At 37.0% G+C, this 26,788-nt stretch overlaps 1 protein-coding gene across 1 annotated transcript in view; it reads right to left on the minus strand.

The window, feature by feature from the left end:
• The window catches only part of LOC137248431 (zinc finger protein 107-like), a 106,516-nt gene extending 81,295 nt beyond the window's left edge, over positions 1-25,221 (minus strand). Inside the window, exons 1-3 of the mRNA XM_067779369.1 lie at positions 24,524-25,221; positions 24,130-24,440; positions 23,968-24,067 (exon numbers count right to left, since the gene is read on the minus strand). Coding sequence (XP_067635470.1) covers positions 23,968-24,067; positions 24,130-24,440; positions 24,524-25,173 — 1,061 coding nt within the window. The 5' untranslated portion in view covers positions 25,174-25,221. The remainder of the gene's footprint in view (positions 1-23,967; positions 24,068-24,129; positions 24,441-24,523) is intronic.
• Positions 25,222-26,788: the final 1,567 nt, after the last annotated feature.

Below are 26,788 nucleotides of genomic sequence, written 5' to 3' on the forward strand. Positions count from 1 at the left end.
CAGCAACACCGGCTGAAATGGTTTATGGACAAAATTTAAGATTACCTGGTGAATTATTTGTTTCAACTACAGAGAATATAACTTCAACGGATGTTTTAAGTCGTTTGCGTGAACATTTTAAAAATTTTAAATCAAATTTGGAACATCATCAAAATTCTAGTGGTATTTTTGTTCCAAAAGATTTAAAAGATTGTCATTTTGTTTTTGTACGTGTAATAAACAAACATTCCTTGCAACATCCGTATGAAGGTCCTTATAGAGTTATTGAAAAAGATATTAAAAACTTTAAAATTGAAATAAACAATGAAATTAAATCTATTCCTATCGATCGTTTAAAACCAGCAATGATTGATAAAATACAGATACCTAACACAAAAACAAAAAAGAAAGTTACTTTTAATTTATTTAACATTAAATCTCCGGAAGGGGGAGTATTGTAGGGTTATATTTATATTCAACTTTAAATGTACCTACTTTAAATAAATTGAATTTTTTTGTTCTTGTTAATTTTTATTTTTCAATTGTAAAATATTGTCTTTCAAAAATTTTCATTCGGTTGAAATATTTAAAAACGTTTTGTAACACACTTTTAGGAGCGGTTAAATAAAAATATTTTATAAAAATAAATAGTGCTTATTATTAAATAGTGATTTATATATTAAATACCACAATCTGAAGTGTGTCTGAAATGGGTTCCCATTGTCCGAAAAAAAAACATATAAACTTCCATTGTACAATCGTCGCCTGAAGAAGTTGAAGAATCTGCGGAACAAGTTCTTTAAAGGGTACAAGGCTACAGGTAACTTTATATGTTTTGCATCATATCAGAAATACATGATGGAATTTAACTGTTTGGATAAATTTCTTTATAGGAATTATATACTTAATGTTGAGTCCGGTATAAAAGCCAGTCCCAAATCATTCTCGAGTTTCATCAAATCAAAAAAATCTATCTCTAGTATTCCATCTGGTATATTCTTGGAGAACGAATCTGCTAGTAACTTAACTGATGCAGCAAATTTGTTCGCGAAGTTTTTTAGCTCTAATTTTATATTGGATGATAGTAAACCCGAATTTGTGGCTGGTTCACACGACAATCTTTCTTCCGTAAATTTTGGATCTCTCATACTTTCATCTGAGGATGTTTTAAAAGGAATAATGGGTTTTAAGCCTTCAGAAAAAACTGATATTGATGGTATTTCGGTTTTTTTGCTCAAAAATGCGCCAGCGTTAATTTTACCACTTAAAATTATTTTTAATATGTCTCTGGCTTCAGGATATTTTGTGGAAGATTGGAAAATTACATGCATTACTCCTACTTTCAAAAGTGGAAATAAGAATAATGTAATTATCGTCCGATTTCAAAGCTGTCCACAATCTCGAAGCTTTTTGAGGTTATTGTAAAGGAGAAAATATATTTTGCAACAAAAAGTCTAATAACACCATTTCAGCATGGCTTTATTCCAAATCGATCAGAATTACTAATTCGACTGAATTTAGTGAATACTGCTTAGAGTCTTTCCAACTTGGTCTTCAAGTTCATTGCGTATACACTGACTTTTCCAAGGCTTCCGATAAAGTATCACACGTGGTGCTAATTAGTAAGCTTGAACACCTGGGATTTCATTCTGTTTTTTTTAAGTGGTTAAAATCTTATCTATCTAATATGCAATGTGTGGTCACTGTTGATAACACCAACTCACGACCTTTTATAGAGTGTTCAGACGTTCCTCAAGGAAGCATTTTAGGCCCACTGCTCTTTGTGTTATTCATAAATGACATAAGCAGTTTCTCTTTCGCTAAATACCTATTATATGCTGACGATCTAAAAATATATTCTAATATTCAAAATCGTGACGACATTAATAAGGTTCAGGCAGATATTGATAAAATGCAGGTCTGGTGTTTAAACCCTCACCTCTCCATAACGTACGCGAAGATACAAAATGTTTTCCCTTCAACCTATATGATTGATGGCTCTTTTTAGATTCTTTAGAAGAAACTAAGGATCTTGGTATCATTTTTACCTGGAACTTTTCTTTTAATAGCCACATAAGCTTTATTATCGCCAAAGCGTACTCACTTTTGGGCTTTATTAGGCGTAATTGTGCGAAATTTTCGGATCCTTATACTCTTAAATTACTTTTTACAGCCTTTGTTCGGTCAAACTTGGAATATGGTGCTATAATATGGAGACCATACCATATTTCTGCAATAAATAGAATTGAAAGGGTCCAAAAAATATTTCTTAGGTTCGCGCTACGCTTATTAAACTTCTCTGAGCCGATGCCTACTTATAATTCGCGGTTACTTCTAATAAATTTGAAAACGCTGGAGACAAGGCGAGTCGTTCTTTCATTATCTTTCTTTTTCAATATTATCAGTGGAGAAATAGATTGTGCATCTCTTCTCGCCCGGATTAATTTTAACATCCCGCGGAGGTCTCTGCGTATTGTTGTTCCCTTCTATGAGCAAATTCTTAGAACTGATTACGCTCGAAATGCTCCCATCGCTCGAACTATCAATAAACTTAAAAGGATCTCTAACTCTGTTTCGTTTGACTTCTCAATATCTAAGTATAAACTTATTAACATATTGAATACAGTTTTGTAATATGTTGTTAAGTTTTTACGTTGTTTGATACACATAGCTTATAGTCTGTAAGAAACCTGTATTTCATAGACTTGAATAAATAAATAAAACCCTTTTTCACCTACGCCTGAGAGTATACTTACAGTGTACATTAACAGGTAGCCAACAGCACCGATTACAAACCAATGCATGCGAATCGCATTTGGCGACAACAATAATATGCACATAGCACGTCAGCTCACAGTAAATGGCAATTCACTGAAGTGCCCAATTAGCGGTTTATTTCTAACTCGCATCATAACAGAAGCAGTATAAAAAGGAATGAATTTGCTGTTGGCATTTCATTCCTCGCAGGTTAGTCAGAGGAAGTGGTTGCTTTATTAAGCCGCCCTGCCACTCGTCCTGACTAGCTGAGTGGAAGGGGTGCTGCCTTAGCGCGGGTCACCCTTTGCTTGCGGGGACAACGGGTCGTCGCCTTTATGGTTTTCTCGCCCGTGTCCCAGCTAAGTAGGGGGGCTCGCCGCCTTATGGCTACCTCACCCCTTCCCCTCAGCTAAGGCTCCAGCCGACCCGGTTGTACAGCTGCGTAGCGTGGTGACCTTCGGGCCCAGTTTCTCCTCGTAGCATACGAACCGGCAAGGACAAAGCTGGTGCACCGCTCTCCGGCACCTTACTTTAGTGTGCAAACACGGGATGGGCGATGTCCAGCAAACGAGCCAATCCCACTCCCAGAGGGAAAGGGGGTGCCGCCACGGCACTGATCACCCTTTGCTTGCAGGGACAACGGGTCGTCGCCTTTATGGTTTTCTCGCCCGTGTCCAAGCTAAGTAAGGGAGGCTCGCCGCCGTTCGGCCAACAGACCCCTTTCCCTCAGTCCTGGCTCCGGCAGTAGAGCGATTCGTCGGCTAAAGGGACTACCGCTGTGCCGCTAAGGTGTACTCCCGCTCAGCCCACAGGTCGACCTACAAAGTTCCGGCTGGCACAACTCCGCACCCAGCCCTGCCATCGTGCGGGCATGGAGGCGGTGGTGTCCAGCTAGCGAGTCAGTACTAAACAGCGAGCGAGCCAACCACACCACGGGAGTGGGAAGAGGCGCCGTCAGGGAACGGTCACCCTCTGCTTGCGGGGACAACGGGTCGCCGCCTTTATGGTTTTCTCGCCCGTGTCCCAGCTAAGTAGGGGGGGGGGGGGGGGGGGGGGGGAGGGGACGCGCCGCCTTATGACCATACGGCCCTTTTCCCCTCCGCCCCGGCTCCGGCCGTAGACCGATTCACCAGCTAAAGGGGCTACCGCTGTGCCGTCAGGGTGCACTCCCCTCAGCCCCCGGATCGGCATACGGAGTTCCGGCGTGTATAACTCCGCACCCAGCCGTGCCATCGTGCGGGCATGGAGGCGGTGGTGTCCAGCTAGAGAGCCGGCACTAACTATATTCATTCCTCGCAGGTCGCCTCCCTCCCGCGCCACCTTTGTACGGAAAGCTGCTGCCCTCCCTACCCTTCAAGCCGTGTGTGTGTGTGTATATTCGTCAATAACACATAACTACTGTGTTCTTATTAAGTTTGTGGGACCTCTACTTGACCCTGGATTGACTGAGTGCTACCTCAGCCTACGACAAAACCCACCTCATAGGTTCAATTAAAAAATAAAATAATTCATATCCTTTCCTTTCTTTTTCCTATACCTTTTCCTTTCCGTTCCCTTTCCTTTTCTTTCCTCCTTTCCCATCCTTCCTCCTTTCTTTTGATTTCCTCACCTATCCTTTAATTTCTCCTCCTTTCTTGTCCTCTTTTCTCCTATCCATTCCTTTTCTTTTTTTCCTTTAATTTTCTTTCATTTCCTGTCCTTTCGTTCGCTGTCCGGTCCTGTCTTCTGCCTTGTAATTTCTTCTCCTTTTATATGCTTATTATGAAAAGCTCGGCTCAAAAACTTATTTGAATCGTAACAATAAATAATTATTAAAATATTAAACTGCATGGATGAAAGTTAAGGAAACATTATCTTAATTAATTGTTTTATATTCCTTCCCTTTCCTTTTTTCTTTCTCCTTCCATTCCTTTTCTTTTCCTTGTTTTCTTTCTTTTCATTTCTTTTCCTATCCTTTCCTTTCTCATCCTTTTTTGTCCTCTTTTCTCCTATTGTTCCCTTTTCTTTCGTTTCCTTTTCTTTCATTTCCTGTCCTTTCGTTCGCTGTGCTGTCCTGTCTTCTCCCTTCCTTTCCTCCCCTGTAATTCCCTCTCCTTTATTTCCTTTCCTGTCTTTTCCTTTCCTCTTCTTTCCTTTCCGTTCCATTCCTCTCCTATACTTCCCTTTCTTTTCTTTTATTTGTCCTTTCGAAAAATTATACTAAATAACAGGGCTGCTTAACCCCTATACACTTGTAGCACTTTTGTTTTTGTTTTGCCCTGAATCATAGGCACAGCTACAAATTCACACTTCAAACATAAAAAAAAATTCATAGCACTCCCATATGCCCTCATATAATTTCGAATTATATGAAAATGCTCGAATTTCTTATGAAAGTGCCAAGAAAAAGCACTCCCGTATGAAGCTCAGGCACTTGTGTATGATGAAAAAAATTTACACTAACAATTTGCAACAAAAAATTATTCAAAAATATGAGAGCACTGAAGAAAATTGTAATCAAAACTGATTCATAAATAAAATTAAAATAGATAACTGACCGCAGAGCTATGTATAAGCAAAACTGTACCAAAAGAAAAGGAGCCTATTTCAACTTCATATGATAATAGTTAATTATCCGCAAGGGAAGTCAGTAACTAGTGATACACATTTCTGGTTCGGAACTAGACCTAGACTGCCAAATAAGTACTATTTTGTTAGTAGCTATATTTGCAATTATAAAATCGACAGTTTGGATTTTTTATTTTTATTTTAACAAGTAAAGGTGTCTAAGTTCGGTTGTAACCGAACATTATATACTCAGCGTGAACTTAATTGTACATTTCATTACAGATAAATTACTTTTCTACATAACACGTGCAACAAAGCTCTTTTTCGCTAAGATATAGCTTATTATTTTCGTCTACGACCCTTTTAAAAATATTTTATATAAAAGTGGGCGTGGTCTTTAACCGATCTCGTCCATATTTTCTAGAAATATTCCCTGCTATATGGAAAATTTTAGTACCCAATTTATTACGATCCGTTAGTTTTTCTTCGAGTTTGGCTCCCGAAACATAGAAAATTGCTCATTCATAAAAGGGGCGGTGCCATGTCCATTTTTTTTTAAATATAAAGTTTTTCCTATTTATTGTTATAAATCCACTTGGGAAATGAAATACCATTGATATAAAGCTCTTTTTTGCAAAGATATAGCTTATTTTATTCGTCCACGACCCTTTTAAAAATCTTTTACAATAAAAGTGGGCGTGGTCCTTAATTTTTCCTTATAGTAAAGGCAACCTTATAGTAAAGGCAACCTGTCTGCCGAATTTTGTTACGATAGGTTTAACGATTTTTGATTTGATTAATAATATTTGTAAAATTGATTTTATCACAAGTGGGCGGTGCCACGCCAATTTTAAACAATTTTTTCAACTGTTTATCAAGAGTTTCAATATCAGTCCACACCTCAAAGTTCAACATTCTAGGTGAATTATTTACTAAATAATCAGGTTTTTTGTGTTTTCCGAAATGTTATATATATAAAAAGTGGGCGTGGTTATCATCCGATTTCGCTCATTTTCAATACCAATCTATTATGGGTCCAGATAAGCTCGTGTACTATATTTGGTGCAGATATCTCAATATTTACTCAAGTTATCGTGTTAACGAGCAGACGTACGGACGGACGGACGGACATGGCTCATTCAAATTTTTTTTCTATAGTGACGATGTTGATATATGGAAGTATATGTCTATCTCGATTCCTTTATACCTGTACAACAAACCGTTATCCAATCAAAGTTAATATACTCTGTGTGCAAAGCACGCCGCTGTGTTTTATTTCGGTATATTATTTTTCGTGGCTATGAGACAATTTTTGACTCTAAGTGGGGGGAACGATTAAGCAACCATGCCTATCATTTACTTGTTAAACATTTTATTAAATTCCGGTGGTATTTCAGCAACTCAGTAATCTCTGTTGCTAATATACTATTTAAATTGTAACACAAATTTAAAACAAACCACGCAGAGCCCTCTAATTAAGCATTTCGAAAGTTATAAAACTCACTTTGTAATGTAACATTCAGGGAAATCTCTACATTCACTTTTAGAACGATTATTGAAAACCAAATTTCGACGACATATATAAAATATGTTACTACAAAAACTATAGCTATAGGTTAATATAATTTTTCGCAACTTTCAGAATTAAGTTTATTGCCTCTTGTATGTTGACGATACAACTATTTACGTAATATTTTAAGCAAACATTTTGTACCTTGAAACCAAATCTTCAACTTTTCCCGACATCAAGCAATTAAAATTATTTAAATTCTTTTTTTTTTTTAATACAAAAAAATTTCAGTGCACATACAATCTTGTACATGTATTGTGATTTGCACTTCCATATAAAAAATTTTGAGCAGCACTGCTAAATAATATAGAAAATCGCACTGTACGGTACTTATTGTACTTACTTTTGCAATAATATTGATTAAAAAATATTGATAAAAAAAAGCTCACTTTTGTTTTGATTTTAAATAAAATAAAATAAATTATTAGCACAGCTTAAACAACTTACGTGCAAATTTTAATAAGAAAATTCGTGAAAACAGTTCTTTTTAAAATAACTCCTGCCATAAAAAAACATTAAAAATGGATACTCATTTAATTTGTCTTTACGATCAGCATACAAATTAGCATAAAAAATATATTTAAGAATTAAATCTCCTTAGTGCACAAATATTATCATATACATGCAAAAATACCAAAAAATAAAAATTTTGTTTAAGGAAATGTTCAATATTTTTAACGAAAGAGTATTTTTCAAGATATGTATGCATTTTGCACCATTTATGTTGCATTAACTTGGCAACACGCATAAATATGTCAAGCTGATATGATATGAAAATACATACATATCTACATCCATTATATAAATGCGCTCCCGAAGTTAAATAACGCAGCGAATGCTATGTATGTACGTATGTGACACATCATGTCTCACTCAAAACCAATTTGCGCGCTCAGTTGACAGCGAACAACCACACGCACGCCTTTTTTGGTAAAAATGTGACTTTTGATTAAACAATTTGGCTGATATAAGAAAGGAATCAAGTATTTTTTTTTATGCAGAACGAAGGTAAATATTTCAAAGTTTTACTGCAAAGTAGAATTTTTTAAATTCATCCATCCGTTTATGAGTTATAGCTGCGTAAACAAAAATTTTATGATTTTTTACTACATTTTGGCAATTTGGCACGCCCCTATAATATATACCTTCAAATTATATTGAAAATATCCATCTCACATATCTTAGCTTTGCAATGCAAAAAACCGTTTTAAAATCGGAGCATTCTGTGTGAAGTGATGTGGGTAGAATGACATTTAGCGACTTTATTTTATAAGATTTATAGATTTTGACTTGCACTTCTTTCTAGCTTTGAAATCTTTCTTACAGTAAAGTTTTATTATAATAGGCGTATTCTCTCTATCTAGAATCCAATCGCTTGAGTGAATTGAGTAATACGGGCCTTGGGTTTTCTTTGATATTTCGAAGCTAAAGCTTTTTAAGCTCAAACTTGAAAACGAACTTTTGGATATTGTTTTTTGATATCAGCAAAACGAAATTTTGTTCCTTTGAAAAATAACGTTCAAACTACTAAAAAAGGGATGAAAATACAAATATTTGTATACTTTTTGATTTAAATGACATTATTATGGCTAAATCCCAAAATACATGTGCAGAAGTTCTCCACGCAGTGCGGCTAGTTTTGATATTTGCTTTTTTTCTTTTTTAAATTTTATTCAAAAACTCTCTATATGAGCAAAAATGTATTAGATATTTTCGTGAGATAGGGATTTATTTTAGTTGTGAGAGTATGTTCTCCAACATTCTGAGATTGTTGAAACAAATCCTGAGATAGAGCGTTTTTGAAAAATATTTTTATACATAGAGTGCTTTCGAACTGGCAACCGAGATAGGGTAATATCCCACTTACCAGTCGATATGTGAAAACAAATTAAACAAATATTGGCTTCGAATGCATTAAATTAATTAAAATTCGAAGATCAAATGGGTAATGGGGCATGACATACTTTCGGTTGGGACATTTTGACTCGACTTTGACTCAAACTTGAATCATTTTCTGTTTAAATAGTAATTACATAAGTTTTGAAATTTTATCACTTATGGCCATTTTTATAGTGCCGAGTTAACATACTTTCCTCAATTAACTACCGATTTCTTATTGTTCCGTCGAGCTAGCTAAAGTTTCACCACTCAATATTGGCGAGTTAAACTCCAGTAAGTAATCGAAGGTTATCTAGCGTGCATTGGGAAGTAAAAAATTAGTTAAATTAAAAAAAAATTTGCAAACTTGTAGTTAACTGTGGTAAGACGTAGCTAAATGCGTTTGTAATCATTTCAACTATCGTAGGAGTGCGGGTTCGACTCCCACTCCCGGGAGAAAAGGCTTTGAAGAGATTTATAAGGTATAATCGAAAGAGCTGTCGCTTTGTCCGTCCTGATGTCACGTTGTTTAAAATTTTCCCAAATTATTGAATAAATTATAAAATTAAAAAAATTGCTTGAAATAAATGTTTTCATACATATAAAGCGATACGGGTAATCCCCGGTTAACTCATTATATGTAGTAAGTTTATTCGCCCCTATGAAAACTGCCTTTAAACGCGAATACTCATAGAATACGAAGCTGAAATATAAGATTTAGGTGTATTATTTACACAAAAAATTACAATTTTCTAACAGTGAAGGGTGGACTACGAAATCACCCGCCTATGTAAGTGGATAACTTCACTTTACAATTTCAAACTATAAAAATCTTTTCAAAATTTGAAATCATTTGGTACAGATGTTTTCATGAGAAACTAATACCCATTTCACACAGATGCTTAATGAAATAATTAATCAAGTTTTCTACATCAAATCCCTTATTGAACTCAATCTTCCATACAAAATACAAGTTCTTAATTGTCAATGTAACAAATGACAATCAAAAATAAGTTATTTTAAATAATTTACAAAATATAGAAAAACACAAAAAAAAGTAAATTTTTTTTTTGTAGCCTTTGCACAAAAAGATATTATTGCTTTTTTAAATAGGCACATATTTCGTTAGGTGCAATATACCGTTAGTTTAATTGCAATGCTTTTGAGTGTAGAAGCTTTGAAAAAGATAAACAAAAATCATGTATGCCCAGCAGCTATTTTATGACATAGCACAATTTCCGCACTCATAACAAATTTTTTCTCCTGACTTAGCACTTTTTACTCAATATGTTTTCCCATCACTCCTCACCTTTAATGATTAAAATAAAACACTACAACTATATATTTCACAAAAAATACTATTTATTTGTCAAACTATTTCTAACAGTTCTGATCTGGACTCTTTTGCCGGATGGTGCGCAGACAATAATTTATATTTAAATTCAAACAAATACTGTGTTGTGTCTTATTCCAAAAAGACAACTGCCACATACTTTATCTACAAACTAAATACTAAATCTCTTAATCGTTGTCAAGAGAGTAAAGAGTACTGAGTGTAATTTTTAACTCCAAACTCTCTTGTTCTAGTACCATTGACTTCGTTGTTTCAAAATTTGTTGCAATGGTTGGGTTCAGTAGACGTATCACCATTGACTTTATGACGTTGAACGCACTTTATATATCCTTGGTCAGAAGTCGTCTTGAATATTGCTCAATAATATGGAATCCTTTCTATGAATCTGACTCCTATAAAACTAAGAGAGCTCAAACAATTTTTACAAAAATTGCTTTACGTATGTTTCACTGGCCAGACGGCTTCCCATCATATACCAGCAGGTGCAAATTGCTTGGTCTTCAGACTTTGCATGACAGAACAACTTGAATCTCACTCATGCTTGCCTAAAATGTAATAAACGTTAACACGAATTGCTCTGATTTATCTAATTTGTTCATTCCATATATTCCACTGCGTGATCTTCGGCATAATAGATTATTTATTGAAATAACTCATAAAACGAATTATGCTTTGAATGAACCTAGTTATAACTAGGACTATACATCTAGCAAATAGATTCAGTAGTGTTATTAATTTTAATAACAGCTTATATAACTTTAAATTTGAATTGTTTTCTATTTTTAACTAGTCTGTAAGAAAGCATGTAGTTATCGACATGTAAGAATTGAAGTAGATTATGATCAGCGCAAAGCATTTACCAAACACCAAAAGCATGTCTCAATTGGCTGAATCCAATTTCAAGGGGTTGTGTAGGCAACCCTCTGATGGGGTGCCCAGCGCAATATATAGCCTCTCCAACCCAATTGCCAACCTCACCTACCCGTGGCGAATTCTGTTTCATTGACAGCCGAAACTCTGACGACCTCAAGTTCCTCATGGAACTAGGGGTGGGGAGGACGGGATGGCCTAGAAGTTTTAATGTGGTCATATAAATCGTTCCCGAGATGGTCGGACTAGTACCTTAATAGTGCTTTGTTACCGGAACGTACCGGATCTATATGCGGCAAAGGACCATACACATCGGCCCAAAGCCTTCGGGGAGTGTCTTTATCGTTAATACAACAACAAAAACAAAGCATGTACTTTTAGACTAAATGAATTAAATAAGTAAACAAAATGCGCGCACAAAGGAATAACTAGTAATTCAGATTGATATTATTAACTGATATGATATTGACGACTTAGCACATTTACACATCATTGCAAACAGCACGTAAAAATTAAAAACAAAAATATTTTTTTCTTGTGATCGATGTATTTTGAATTCAGTTTTAAAACTGCATTAAAATACAAATTTTCAAAAAAAGTGACTTAGTACATTTTCACATTAAGCTAACGATATGTGAATAGTTGCGCAGGCATATTAGTTCGTTTATCTTTAAACTTAATGAGGAAACCGCTCATATTCATTTTAACCATTTTTTGTTAAAAGCATATTTTTCGTTAAAAACATATATCGTTAGCTTAATGTGAAAATGTGCTAAGTCACTTTTTTGAAAAACTGTATTTTAATGCAGTTTTAAAACTGAATTCAAAATACAACGATCACAAAAAAAATATTTTAATTTTTAATTTTTACGAGCTATGGACAATGATGTGTAAATGTGCTAAGTCGTCAGCTGTTCAAAAAAAATGTGCCAAGTCAACCATTCAATAATATCAATCTGAATTACTAGTCATTTCTTTGTGTGCGCATTTTATTTGTTTAATTCATGCAGTCTAAAAGTACATGCTTTGTTGTTGTTGTTGTATTAACGATAAAGACACTCCCCGAAGGCTTTGGGGAGTGTTATCGATGTTGATGGCCCTTTGCCGGATATAGATCCGGTACGTTCCAGTAACAAAGCACTATTAAGGTACTACTAGCTCGACCATCTCGGGAACGATTTATATGATCACATTAAACCTTCTAGGCCATCCCGCCCTCCCCACCCCCTAGTTCCATGAGGAACTTGGGGTCGCCAGAGCCTCAGCTGTCAATGAAACAGGATTCGCCACTGTTAGGTGAGTTGACAATTGGGTTGGAGTAGCTATATATTGTGTGCTGGAAACCCCTTGAAAGGGTTGCGAACACAACCCCTTGAAATTGGATTCACCCAATCGAGACATGCCTTCGGTGTTTGATAAATGCTTTGCGCTGACTTTTATCTACTTCAATTTTTACATGTCGATAACTACATGCTTTCTTACAGACTAGTTAAAAATAGAAAACAATTCAAATTTAAAGTTATACATATAAGCTGTTATTAAAATTAATAACACTACTGAATCTATTTGCTATGTAGATGTATATTCCTAGTTATAGGTTCATTCTTAGCATAATTCGTTTTATGAAATATTTCGATAAATAACACAGGCCGACAAAATTCAACCATCATTCAGACCCAGAAACCAGACTATCAGCCCAATTCTAAACGAAAATTCCGTGCTAGTTTTTTCCCTTCTCCTATTCCTCGTATTCTAAATAAAAATTCCTTGTGAGTTTTTTCACTTCTCCCTTTCCTCCTATCTCCTATTCTGAACAATGTTCGAAAAAGAGGAAACCGGTTATGGGAGAAAAGTAGGTACTATGAATGTGAGGGAGATTTCTTTGCCATTTCATAGGAGTTTTTTCACTAGTTAAATTAAAGGGAATGCATCAAAATAGTTAAAGGAAATTCGTTCTTTTAAGAAAGAACACTTATTTGTACAAATTTGTGCTAAAATATGTATTTACAATCTGCCACAATATTCTCACTGTTATTACAACAACAACCACAATATTCTTTATTTTAAGTCGAAAAGTATATCATAAGCAACGGAAGAGCTCTTTGTATATTTGATGCAGGCATCCAGAAATTGCGCAACGATTTTTTAAGAAGGCTTCATTAGATTTTGGCATATGGCGAAAGGCGAACTCAACTCGACGTGGCCGCCAGAAAATTGCTTTGCAGAATGAAAACAGGCAACTCGGGCGGATTTGTGTTATCCCGCCGTCTTCTTCTTATGCTCCTCTGTTGATGTTGCTGTGGCACCAATTCATTACTCATTTCAGTGAATACCACATGAAATGCAACAATTCGCATTGTTTATACCTTATATCTTAATTTCAAACAAATTCGCAACAATAATTAAACTTTTCAATTTTTTAAACAAAATAAGAAATGCGCAACGAAATTTCAATTGACAAAACCGCTGACTTCGAAAATTCGAAATTCCTATTCCCCAATTTTTCTTCTCCCTAGGAGAAAAGAATTGGAGGAATTTTTCCGCGGGAATAAAAAAAATCCGCGAGAACAAAATTCCGCGAGAATATTTAGAATTGGTCTGTATATATTTCCGAAGGTATATGATGCGCTGAATCCAAGTCTGGCCTTGCTCTACAAGCTCTGGTTTTTGAGATATCCTAACCTAAAGTGCAAAAAACTCCGTTTTTGCCCATATTTGAGGTTATGTAGTAGGGCGGGTCGATTTAAAAATCGCTCATTGCTCTGTGAAAATCGTATTCTAAATAAGAAACTTTGCCGAAGGAACCATACCTCTAAAACGAATTCTGATGTCCCCCCCTTTGGGTCGAACTTTTGGGTAGGGGCAATTTCAATTCTACCTGCTGTGTCTTGTGGTGGCTTAAAAAACCAACACAAGCAATTTTACGATCTGCAATTGTGATACCTTCATTTTTTAAAACGGTTGAATAAAAAACCCACACAACTATGTTTACGACATGCAAATGCATCACAGTGATGCCTTGGTTTTAAAATGGGGTTGTAAAAACGCTAATTTCTAATAATTTTTTTAATTTCTTTTCTATTACTAAGTTAAACTAATTTTTTCATTTACATATGTTCTGACTAAATAAATTTCTAAAGAGAAAAATAAACTCCAAAAAGAAAAAACATAGGCATTTCAAAGTGGGATTTTTCAAAATTTGCCCCTACGACCCAAAGGGGGGACATCAGAATTCGTTTTAGAGGTATGGTTCCTTCGGCAGTTTCTTATTTTGATCCCTAGAATATGATTTTCACAGAGCAATGGGCGATTTTTTTGCCTCCCCACAAATCGACCCGGCCTACTATGTAGCCTTGCAGATGTTTTCTTTCATCAAAATTAAAGGATGGCATCTTTAACTAAAAGTATTCTTCTTTCAAATGGCGTTGAGTTTGCTCAAATATCATTTTCTTTCGCATATCGCATATCGCATTTTGAAATTTTAATTTTTCTAAATTCCCTACACCTGAAAATCGATTGAGATAACATAGACATGATATTGTAACGAATTTACTTCAAATCCTCTTATTTGCCCTTTTGCTAAGTTCGTATCACTAAACTGTTGAATAAATAACTCCAATATTGAATAATGGAAAAATGGCCTTTATTGAAGTACTTCACAATACACTTATACTTTGCAACGAATAGCTTGCTTAATAACCAAACTGATTGATAGCTCAAATGAAACTCTTTCAAAATAATACTGCTATTGCTCGCTAGATATCGTCTTAATCGAAACTGCTTGTCAACTCAAATCAAACTGAATTCCAGCGCCTCTACAATTGTCGCCTTTTATACTCTTTGATTTCAGCCTTCGCATCTTCTAGGCGCTTCCAGAATCTACTAGTCCAGTAGCTCTCAAACTTCTCAGCTGTAACTACAATTGCACAATTTTATAGTTTTTCTCATTGCATACTTATAGGAGTATCTCAGATATATGCATGTGTTTGTGCATTGACTCTCCGCCGCTCGTATACGTACATGGTACATATATGTAGACGCAGTTATTGTTTCGTTTATGTAGATACATAATGATTGAATTATGGATGTGCATTCACGTCACTGCTTAGCATCGGCTTAGAGACGATAGCATCGCTCAGTGCTGCTAACATTCGTTACACTGCCCTCCACCTAAGTCTGATCGTCCCGATCAGACAAATCTCTCGATCTAAACGCTGCTAGCATCGCCAAATGTACCACTCTTCTATTTCGTGATTTCCCAATGGCTTGTATGCGGTATATGACATCACTGATCGTCTTCACAACTCACTACGGGCCTTCCCAACTGCACCGATATTTGGATGGAACACCTTTCCGCCGGTGAGAGTTGTATAGCAGTACCAAATCTCCCTCCCGGAAACCTTCCGAATTATTTTCCTTGTCGTACCTGTGTTCCATCTTACTACTCATTATTCTGGATCGTTCTCTCGCATTCTGTTGCTTGGCCAATGAAGAACTACTTTGTAGAGCTTGTTCTTGACGGATTGGCTTCACATACTCAGTATCGTTCCGACGTTTCCCAACAGAAGTGCGCACTGGCTTGAAACCATCCTTGCATTCTTTCTGAAAAATTATTTCAGTCATTTTAGTGCATCCATTAGGGTTTCTCGATGCCGGTCTTTTTCTCGCAAGAACTTTTAATTTCGCTTTATTTGGCACATTCGATCCATCAACCTTTCCTTTTGACTTTCGTGGCCTTTGTCGAGTCTTCTCCACCAGCACTCGCTTACTGCTGAACCCTTTTTCCAAACTGAAGTTAAGTGGCACATCTTGGTTCTCATAATGCATCACCCTTCTCTGCATATCGATCTCGATGTCATGGTCAACCAAGAAATCCACTCCCAATATAACTTCATCAACAACCAATATAACTCCGCCACAACGAATTTGTGTAAAACCATGACCTTCCCAATTAAGACTTCACAGATCACTTCTCCCCGGACTTGGTTATACTCGCCAGTTACCGTACGCAACCTCGCTCCAGGTAACGATTTTACTCTCCTGTTGACCAAGTCAGATCGGATCAAGGAATGAGATGCGCCCGTATCTACAGTCAGTACACGCTCCTTGTCATCCACATTTCCTCTGACGGTAAGACCGCTTGATTTCCTTCCAATCTGCGACACAGATATCACAGGACATTCAATAGCCGGGGCAAGTTTTCGTTCTTTACATCAGACACGCTCTTTGCTCATTTCCTACAGCTTTGGGTTTACGGCCACCCCCATTATTGGAACTACTAGGATCAAGATCGCAATGACGGGCAATGTGACCGGACTTCCCGCATTTGAAACGTTTGATAACTTTTTCACTCCGCTTTTGCGATCCTTTCAGCGCCTCCAATATTGCGTCTACCCACTCTGGCCTTTCTACCTCCACACGGCGTGCTTTGAAAACTGGCTTACACAGAAGCGACGCTGTTTCCTGAATCAGAGCTTGTGACACCGTTTCTGCGAATGTTGGCTTTGGGTTTGCGTATGTAGCTCGCTTTGTTTCGACGTCCCGTATGCCATTTATAAAACTCTGAATTTTTACCCTCTCGGTGTACTCCACGGGTGCGTCCGCATTTGCCAAATGTGCCAACCTTTCAACATCTGAGGCAAACTCCTGCAAAGTCTCATTCGCTCTTTGGTGACGGTTTTGCAACTCAATTTGGAATATCTGCTTTCTACGCTCGCTTCCATAACGTTTCTCGACAGCGGCCATCAATGCTTCATAGCTGTTCCGTTCGTACTCTGGAATCGTCTGTAAGATTTCCGCGGCAGGCCCTTTCAATGCCACGCACAGAGCTGCAACTGTATCTTCAGCATTCCAGTTGTTCACTGCTGCGGTCTTCTCAAACTGTAACTTAAAGACCTTGAAAGGAACAGAGCCGTCAAAATATGGAGTTTTTACCTTTGGATTGCTTGCTGAAACTGCTGGGCGATTAAGTTGCAACTGCTCGATACGTCCTCTCAAAGCATCCACTTCGGCCTCGATTTTTTCCTCAAACTGTAAAATTTTTGTATCCTGGGCCTCCAGCTTCGATGTTACCCTTATCTCCTGTGCCTCCAGCTGCGAGGATATGGGGGTCTCCTGTGCTTTCAACTGCTCAGCCAACTGAGATGTCATATATGTCTTTTGCTCTTCCAGTTGGGATGCCATATATGTCTTCTTCTCTTCCAGTTGTGATGACATATTTGTGGATATTTGTCAAGACATTTCTGTTATACGTGCCTCTTGCGCTTCCAGTTGTGATTACATATTTGTGGATATTTGTGATTACATTTCTGTTATACGTGCCTCTTGCGCTTCCAGTTGGGATGCCAATTGCGACGACATTGACGCTAATGTCGATGTTTGTGCAGATATTGCAGCCAATATCATGTTCAAGTCTGTGCTCGTAACTGTCTGCGATGTTTCGTTTTTCTCTTCAATTTTTGTTGTTGTTTCGTCCCCATAAGGATAAAAGACAAACTCGTCCACATCAATTCCTTGCGACTCCATTACCTCTCGTAGCCGTGCTTGAAGTTCGATCTTATTGCCGGTTGTATTTAATCCACGGTTCTCCAACTCCTTTTTCAGTTGCTGGATCTTCAATTCACTGAACTTTGCCATATCCAAGTTGTATTCCCAATCTTCGGAATTTATTCAACAATTCCTCTTCTGACACCAATTGTAACGAATTTACTTCAAATCCTCTTATTTGCCCTTTTGCTAAGTTCGTATCACTAAACTGTTGAATAAATAACTCCAATATTGAATAATGGAAAAATGGCTTTTATTGAAGAACTTCACAATACACTTATACTTTGCAACGAATAGCTTGCTTAATAACCAAACTGATTGATAGCCCAAATGAAACTCTTTCAAAATAATACTGCTATTGCTCGCTAGATATCGTCTTAATCGAAACTGCTTGACAACTCAAATCAAACTGAATTCCAGCGCCTCTACAATTGTCGCCTTTTATACTCTTTGATTTCAACCTTCGCATCTTCTAGGCGCTTCCAGAATCGACTAGTCCAGCAGCACTCAAACTTCTCAGCTGTAACTACAATTGCACAATTTTATACATCTTCTAGGCGCTTCCAGAATCTACTAGTCCAGTAGCTCTCAAACTTCTCAGCTGTAACTACAATTGCACAATTTTATAGTTTTTCTCATTGCATACTTATAGGAGTATCTCAGATATATGCATGTGTTTGTGCATTGACTCTCCGCTGCTCGTATACGTACATGGTACATATATGTAGACGCAGTTATTGATTGAATTATGGATGTGCATTCACGTCACTGCTTAGCATCGGCTTAGAGACGATAGCATCGCTCAGTGCTGCTAACATTCGTTACAATATAGTCGATTACTAATTTTCTTGAATTGAGTCTTATTTTTCTTAAAATTTTGTCTCACACCATAAGTTTGCTAACTCACCACACCCCCACACTATCTAACCCTCGGGTACCAAGTCACACACAGTCCTAACCTCTAGAAACCACCCCTATCATACCGCAAGCAGGCTAACCCACTTAACCCTGGGGACAGCGTTTACTCGCATATTTTTCCTAAAATAAGTCTTATTTATCTAGATATCTCACATCACAAGTGGGCTAACCAACTTAACTGATAACCCATCAATTTCCGTATCCCCTAACCTCTCAAAACCACTCCTCACACCACAAAATTTCAGAATAAAATATCTCAGCGAAAAAAAATGATATTTGGGCAAACTCAACGCCGTTTGAAAGAATAAGACACGTATTCAAAGATGACATCCTTTAATTTTGGTGAAAGAAAACATCTACAAGGCTACATAACCTCAAATATGGGCAAACACGGTGTTTTTTGCACTTTTAGGTTAGGGTATCTCGAAAACCAGAGCTTACAGAGCAATTCTGAGGCCACATTTCGATTCATCGCATCAAAATCCCTCGAAAATATATAGCCCGGTTCCTGGGTCTGAGATGCTGTCGGCCTGTGTAATCTATTATGCCGAAGATCACGCAGTGGAATATATGGAATGAACAAATTAGATAAATCAGAGCAATTCGTGCTCAGGTGTATTACATTATAGGCAATCATGAGTGAGATAAAAGTTCTTCTGCCATGCAAAGCCTGAAGGCCAAGCAATTTGCGCCTGCTGGTATGTGATGTGATGGGAGGCCGTCTGGGCAGTGAAGCATACGTAAAGCAATATTTGTAAAATTTTTTTGAACTCCCTCAATTTTGTAGGAGTTAGATTCATAGAAAGGATTCCATATTATTGAGCAATATTCAAGACCACTTTTGACCAAAGATATATAAAATGCCTTCAAAGTCATAGGGTCCTTAAAGTCACTGATGTTACGTCTAGTGAACCTAGCCATTGCAACAAATTTTGAAACAATGAAATCAATTGTTTACTCTCTTGACAACGATTAAGAGATTTAGCATTTGTAGATAAAGTATGTGGCAGTTTTTGTTTGAATTTAAAAATAAATGATTGTCTGCGCGGCATCCGCCAAACGAGTCCCTATCAGAACCGTTAGAAATAGTTTGACAAATAAATAGTATTTTTTGTCAAATATATAGTTTTAGTGTTATATTTGAATCATTAAAGGGGAGGAGTGATGGGAAAACATATTGAGTAAAAAGTGATAAGTCAGGAGAAAAAATTTGTTTTGAGTGCGGAAATTGTGCTAAGTCATAAAATAGCTGTTGGGTTGGCATACATGATTTTTATTTATCTTTTTCAAAGCTTCTACACTCAAAAGCATTGCAATTAAGGTATCCTCATTCACAGTTTTGAAAAAAGAAGGGTATTTAAAAAATTATTCAGTTTTTTTCGTCTCCTGTAAAATTTGTAAAAGTTGACTTTGCACATTTTCACATTAAGCTAACGATATGTAATACTCCTATATTGCTACAAAAGGCTAGGTTCATTCCCAAACATCAGAGTGCCGATATATTGCTGTTTAAACGTTTTTGTTTTTGTATTCAATAATCGAATGTACCTAAATTTAAATTTTTTCTTGTCACACTTATGCTGTTACAATCACAAACATTGTGACTCCATTAAGTTTCTGTGTTAAATTGGTTTAAGATCCAATGTGTACCTTACCAATGAAAAAAAAAAGAAACACATCTGGGTCGTGACGGGTGGGAGAAGTTGTTTTAAAACAACATAATGTGTGAGAATACATTTCAACTGACTGCTTCGCTGTAAATGTTTATTTTACCTTTGATAAACAAAAAAACGTTGAAAGAAAGGATTTCTAGAGGATTATTATATCTGCTTCACGTTTTTCATGCATTAGGTAAGGTTAGCGTGGCCACCGGTGTGAGCACCAGTGCACTTAGGTCCATAAAGGTCCCGTTGTGATACCACGTGGATCTCTCCCCTACTCAAACCAACAGGTCCATTTAGCAAACGTCAGGAATTTCTTAGGTTCCAAGTTAACCAGATCACAAAGATCGTCAAAGAAGGAGATCCCAGAGATTTCTTCCTCTTGTGCCAAAGCGCCGGACAATCGCACAGAAAATGCTTGCTTCATGCATTAAAATACGGTTATTTGACTCAATTTTTTTTACCAGTGGTGTCTTTTTCGGCGAATTGACCCTAATATTTTATACAGCTCGCATAAACTTCGAATTTAAATGAATTGATCCAAAAAAATGATGTTATTGGGTGATAGGTAAGTTTTTATTCTGTTGCACCAATAACGCTTTAAATTCATTCCGATAGAATCAACTGTTTTATATGGAAGAAGTGGGTATGCAATATTAAAAATCAACTAGCCGGCGGCCGCCGTGGAGTGATGGTAGCGTGCTCCGCCATCCACACCGAAGATCCTGGGTTCACGCGCCGGGAAAAGCAACATCAAAATTTAAGAAACAAGTTTTTTCAATGAGAAGACATTTTTTTTAAGCGGAGTCGCCCCTCGGCAGTGTTTGGCAAGCAGCACTCCGAGTGTATTTGTGCCATGAAAAGCTCTCAGTGAAAACTCATCTGCCTTGCAGCTGCCGTTCGGAGTCGGCATAAAACAAGTAGGTCTTGTTCCGCCAATTTGTAGGAAAAATTAAATGGAGCACGACGCAAATTGGAAGAGAAGATCGGCCTAAAATTACTTCGGGTTATCGCGCCTTACATTTATTTATTTTTTTATTTTATTTTTATTTATAAGTCATTCACTATACTTTTTTGAAATGAGCAAACTTCTGCAAACAAATTCAGTTCAATCTACTAGGCGTACCTACTACGCAGGGATAAGAATTGCTACAACAACAATATCGTTAGCGAAACGAATACCATGATAAAAGGAGGTTCAGTTAAAAACTCGGTAACTTTTTTCAAGACGGTGCACCACCTAATTTTTATCAAAAATTATCAAAGGTGATATCAAAAGACGCGTCTCGACCTCCGTTTTTAGAATCGGGAGGCGAAAATTAAAATTTTTATTTCTGTCAAAAGATATAAGTAAAAAATCGGTTCTAATTTTCATGTAGTTGTTGTTTTTTTGTCAGATTTGTTATACACACACACACACACTAAAGCAGAAGGGTGTTCTGCGCGCATTTAGTTTTGATCCCCAAACCGGTGTCGGGTAATCTTTTATAAGCTCGGCCGAAGGCCGCCAACGCAGAAAGGTGTTCTATGAAAAAACAAGTAAGGAAGGCTAAGTTCGGGTGTAACCGAACATTACATACTCAGTTGAGAGATATGGAGACAAAATAAGGGAAAATCACCATGAAGGAAAATGAAGCTAGGGTAACCCTGGAATGTGTTTGTATGACATGTGTATCAAATGGAAGGTATTAAAGAGTATTTTAAGAGGGAGTGGGCCATAGTTCTATAGTTGGACGCCATTTAGGGATATCGCGATAAAGGTGAACCAGGGCTGACACTAGAATTCGTTTGTACGTTATGGGTAGCAAATGAAAGATGTTAAAGAGTATTTTAAAAGAGAGTGGGCCTTAGATCTATAGGTGGACGCCTTTTCGAGATATCTCCATAAAGGTGGACCAGGGTTGACTCTAGAATGCGTTTGTACAATATGGGTATCAAACGAAAGGTGTTAATGAGTATTTTAAAAGGGAGTGGGCCTTAGTGGACGCCTTTTCGAGATATCGCCATAAAGGTGGACCAGGGGTGACTCTAGCATTTGTTTGTAAGATATGGGTATCAAACGAAAGGTGATAATGAGTATTTTAAAAGGGAGTGGGCCTCAGTTCTATAGGTGTACGCCTTTTCGGGATATCGTTATAAAGGTGGACCAGGGTTGACTCTAGAATGCGTTTGTACAATATGGGTATCAAACGAAAGGTGATAATGAGTATTTTAAAAGGGAGTGGGCCTTAGTTCTATAGGTGGACGCCTTTTCGAGATATCGCCAAAAAGATGGACCAGGGGTGACTCTATAAAATGTGTTTGTACGATATGGGTATCAAATTAAAGGTTAATGAGTGTTTTAAAAGGGAATGGTGGTAGTTGTATATGTGAAGGCGTTTTCGAGATATCGACCAAAATGAGGACCAGGGTGACCCAGAAAATCATCTGTCGGGTACCGCTAATTTATTTATATATGTAATACCATGAACATTATTCCTGCAAAGATTCCAATGGCTTTTAATTTCGCCCTGCATAACTTTTTCATTTTCTTCTACTTAAGATGGTAGGTGTCACATCCATTTTACAAAGTTTTTTTTTTTTAAGTTATATTTTGCGTCAATAAACCAATCCAATTACCATATTTCATCCCTTTTTTCGTATTTCGAATTATAGCATTTTTTTTTCATTTTTCGTAATTTTCGATATCGAAAAAGGAGGCGTAATCATAGTCGGATTTCGCCCATTTTTTATACCAATACAAAGTGAGTTCAGATAAGTACATGAACTGAGTTTAGTAAAGATATATCAATTTTTGCCCAAGTTATCCTGTTAACGGCCGAGCGGAAGGACAGACGATCGACTGTGTATAAAAACTGGGCGTGGCTTCAACCGATTTTGCCCCTTTATGGTATTAAAAGTATCCTAGGCAAATTAAATGAAAAAGGTCGGAGCCACGCCCATTTTGAAATTTTCTTTTATTTTTATATTTTGTTACACCATATAATTACTGGAGTTGAATGTTGACATAATTTACTTATATTAACTTTTTTTTAATTTGATTTTGCTAATTTTTATTAGGCATACATATAGTAATAGGAGTAACGTTCCTGCCAAATTTCATCATGATATCTTCAACGACTGCCAAATTACAGCTTGCAAAACTTCTAACTTACTTTCTTTTAAAAGTGGGCGGTGCCACGCCCATTGTCAAACATTTTACTAATTTTCTATTCTGCGTCATAAATTCAACTAAGTTTCATCGCTTTATCCGTCTTTGGTAATGAATTATCGCACTTTTTCGGGTTTTCGAAATTTTCGATATCGAAAAAGTGGGCGTGGTTATAGTCCGATATCGTTCGTCAATTTAAATGGCGATCTGAGATGAGTGCCCAGGAACCCACATACCAAATTTCATCAAGATACCTCAAAATTTACTCAAGTTATCGTGTTAACGGACGGACGGGCGGACGGACATGGCTCAATCAAATTTTTTTTCGATACTGATGATTTTGAAATATGAAAGTTTATATCTATCTCGGTTCCTTTATACCTGTACAACCAACCGTTATCCAATCAAAGTTAATATACTCTGTGAGCTCTGCTCAACTGAGTATAAAAAAACTATGGATCGGGCCCATATTTCGGACCCTCTCGGGGTCATTTTACAGTTTCTTATGAATAACTTTTGACAGAAATAAAATTTTTGATTTCCGGATTCTTAAAACTGAGGTCGAGACACGTCTTTTGATACCACCTTTGATAATTTTTGATAAGAATTAGGTGGTGCACCGTCTTGTAAAACGTTACCAAAAACTGTAAAAAATATCGATTGAATTGAAGGTTAAGGTAATTTCAATATATAAATGCTTGACCATAGATATAGGTTTATTAGCGTATATGAGTACCCTGCTGTAGTTAATGCTTTGCCACACTCGGGACATAAGAAACGCTCGCCTTTATGATGCGCAAGTACATGCTTCCTTAGTGCGGGTGAGCTTTTATAGCCTTAAAATAAATAATGTATTTTTAGGTAAAGTTTTTATGCAGCTTCTTCTATATAGGCATACTTTTTTCGCATAATTTGCATGAATGTTGTTTTAATGGCTTTTGAGGTTTTTCTGTAGAGTTACGTATTTTCGCCAAAGCACGCGGTGAACTTGGTGTCTTGTCTGGCTGATCGTCTTGTATCTTGTCCTCCGATGTCCCATCGTGTAGCAATCGATGATTTTGTAGAGATTCTGCTTTATGAAAATAACGATTGCAAATATCACATTTAAAAGCGCAATACTGAAGAATAATCTTGGGCTTAATGGGTTTTGTTTTTTTTCTACCCTTTCTTTTGTGCCGTTTCAGATTACTTTGTAAATTATGTGGTTCGCTAAAAGGATATATAAATTTAAACATATGAACGCAAGTATTATAATACTTATTTTAATTCACTTATGTATACATCGTACTTACGCCACGCCTGCTTCCTTAATATTGGGCTTTACATCAGCACAAGATCCATTTTCTACATAATCGACATCATTCTGAGAACAATCATCTATTTCTGCTTCGTCACTTTCTAAAGGATCAGCAACACTTATTTCTGGTTCTACTGCCAAAGATTTAATCGATTCAAACTCTTTGGCGTCTGAATGTTCTGGTGCTGAAAACTCTTTTACGCCAATTTCATCGTCGACTGATGTCTGTTTTATGAAATAATCATTTCTTTTAGCAATTAATTTACGCATATGAAGATCGGATTGTAAGCAGGTTTGCTGGAACTGATATACACAAAGCAATTTCTGTAGGCATTCACAACAAATTTTCTTTGGTAACTCGTCACTTAGCTGCACTTCTTTTATTAGCGGTATTGTGCTGGATAGAATATCAGATATACGTAGCGCGCCACATTCTTCAATTGTGTCAAAGACAGATTGCCATTCCTGTTGTGGTTTGGCGTCATCCCCAAATGTAGTCGCTTCAACTAACTCGTGCATACACGTCCGACACAAGTAATCGAAGAACTGCTCACTTGCTGAATCCATTTTTTTTTTCTGCCCTTTCACCAACTCATGAAAAACTTGCACCTTTTTATACAATAAAATAAAGCAAAATCTTCTCATAAAAGATATATGTATATATTATTTATTTTATGGGAGAAATCATAGTGTACCTATATATTGTACACTATGGGAGAAATTTGTTTACTTACTCTTTGACAGACGTGGTAAATATGAAAGCTCAGCCAATTCCATGGCTCAACTGTATGGTTGGCTCATCTCTTCAGCTGATTTTTCTCATTTCACTGGAGTAGGGATTGTCAAAAAAGACTGCAAACTCAAAGTGGAACCATTCAATCCATTCCATTCACTTAACACAAACACGCAAATTTTGACAATCTGAACGAAGTTATGTTGTTGCCAGGATGAGCCAACCATATAGTTGAGCGATGGACAATTCAAAATACTTCTTATTTTAAAAAATATTAACAAAAAAATGGAAATATTCGGTGCAATTTCCATGCAGGTATCTGTCATTATGGATAAAACAAGTGTGATAACTTCTGCACAGACGTCAAAATTACAAATAGAATAGATCACCTGATTTTTAATTGACTATCGCTATCTCATTCTGTATCTCTTTCTATCAACCGCCGAAGATAGCTGGCGCCATGCGCCGCCATATTGAACATCCTGTCAAAACGCTGCCAAAATGCTAAAAAGTTGCCACCATTGTGGATAAAACGAGTGTTTTTAGACTTATTGACCTGATACCTTTGGCCAGCTTGTGTTTGCTTTTTCGACTTTGGTATAAAAATTACGGATGGAATGTGGCTACAACGCATTGTAACGAATTTACTGCAATTCCGCTTTTTCAAATCTTCTACTAAAGTTCGTATCGCTAAACTGTTGAATAAATAACACCACTATTCAATAATGCAAAATGGCCTTTATTAAAGTACTTCACAATAAATAACTCTACTATTGCTCGCCAGATAGCGTCTTAAATCCAACTGATTGTCGCGCCTCTACTGTTGCTGCTTTTATAATGTGTGATTTCCTCGTTGCATCTTCTAGGCGCTTCCAGAATTTACTTAGTTACTGGTATATAATTATAACTAAAGATGCACGTGTGTAGCTCTCATATGCGCGTGTATTTGTGAGCGACACTTCCACAATTATAATTGCATACTTTTGGGAGCATCTCAGATAAGATATCTGCATGTGTTTGTGCGTTGCTTCTCCCCTGCGGCACCAATTGAAGCCCATAAGGTTGGTCGAATCGGCTGTTATAAGGTTACCGATACGGTTACCGATAAAGCACCAATGTCTGCAGCTTAATGATTGAATTATTGATGTGCATACAAGTCACTGCTTAGCATCGGCTTAGAGATAACAGTACCCCTTAGTGTTGCTAATATTCGTAACACTGCCCTCCCCCTGTCTGATCGTCCCGATCAGATAAATATCTCGATCTAACCGCTGCTAGCCTCACCAAATGAACCAACCTTCTATTTCGTGGTTTCCCAATTGTTTGTATGCGGTAGATGACACCACTGATCCTCTTCACAACTCTGTACGGGCCTTCCCAACTGCACCGATATTTGTATGGAACACCTTTCCGCCGGTGAAGGTTGTATAGCAGTACCAAATCTCTCTTCAAGAAACCTTCCGTATTCTTGTTCTCGTCGTACCTGTGTTTCATCGTACTACTCATTACCCAGGTTCGTTCCCTCAC

Source organism: Eurosta solidaginis, chromosome 4, assembly GCF_040869045.1.
Source record: "Eurosta solidaginis isolate ZX-2024a chromosome 4, ASM4086904v1, whole genome shotgun sequence".
Taxonomy (NCBI): domain Eukaryota; kingdom Metazoa; phylum Arthropoda; class Insecta; order Diptera; family Tephritidae; genus Eurosta; species Eurosta solidaginis.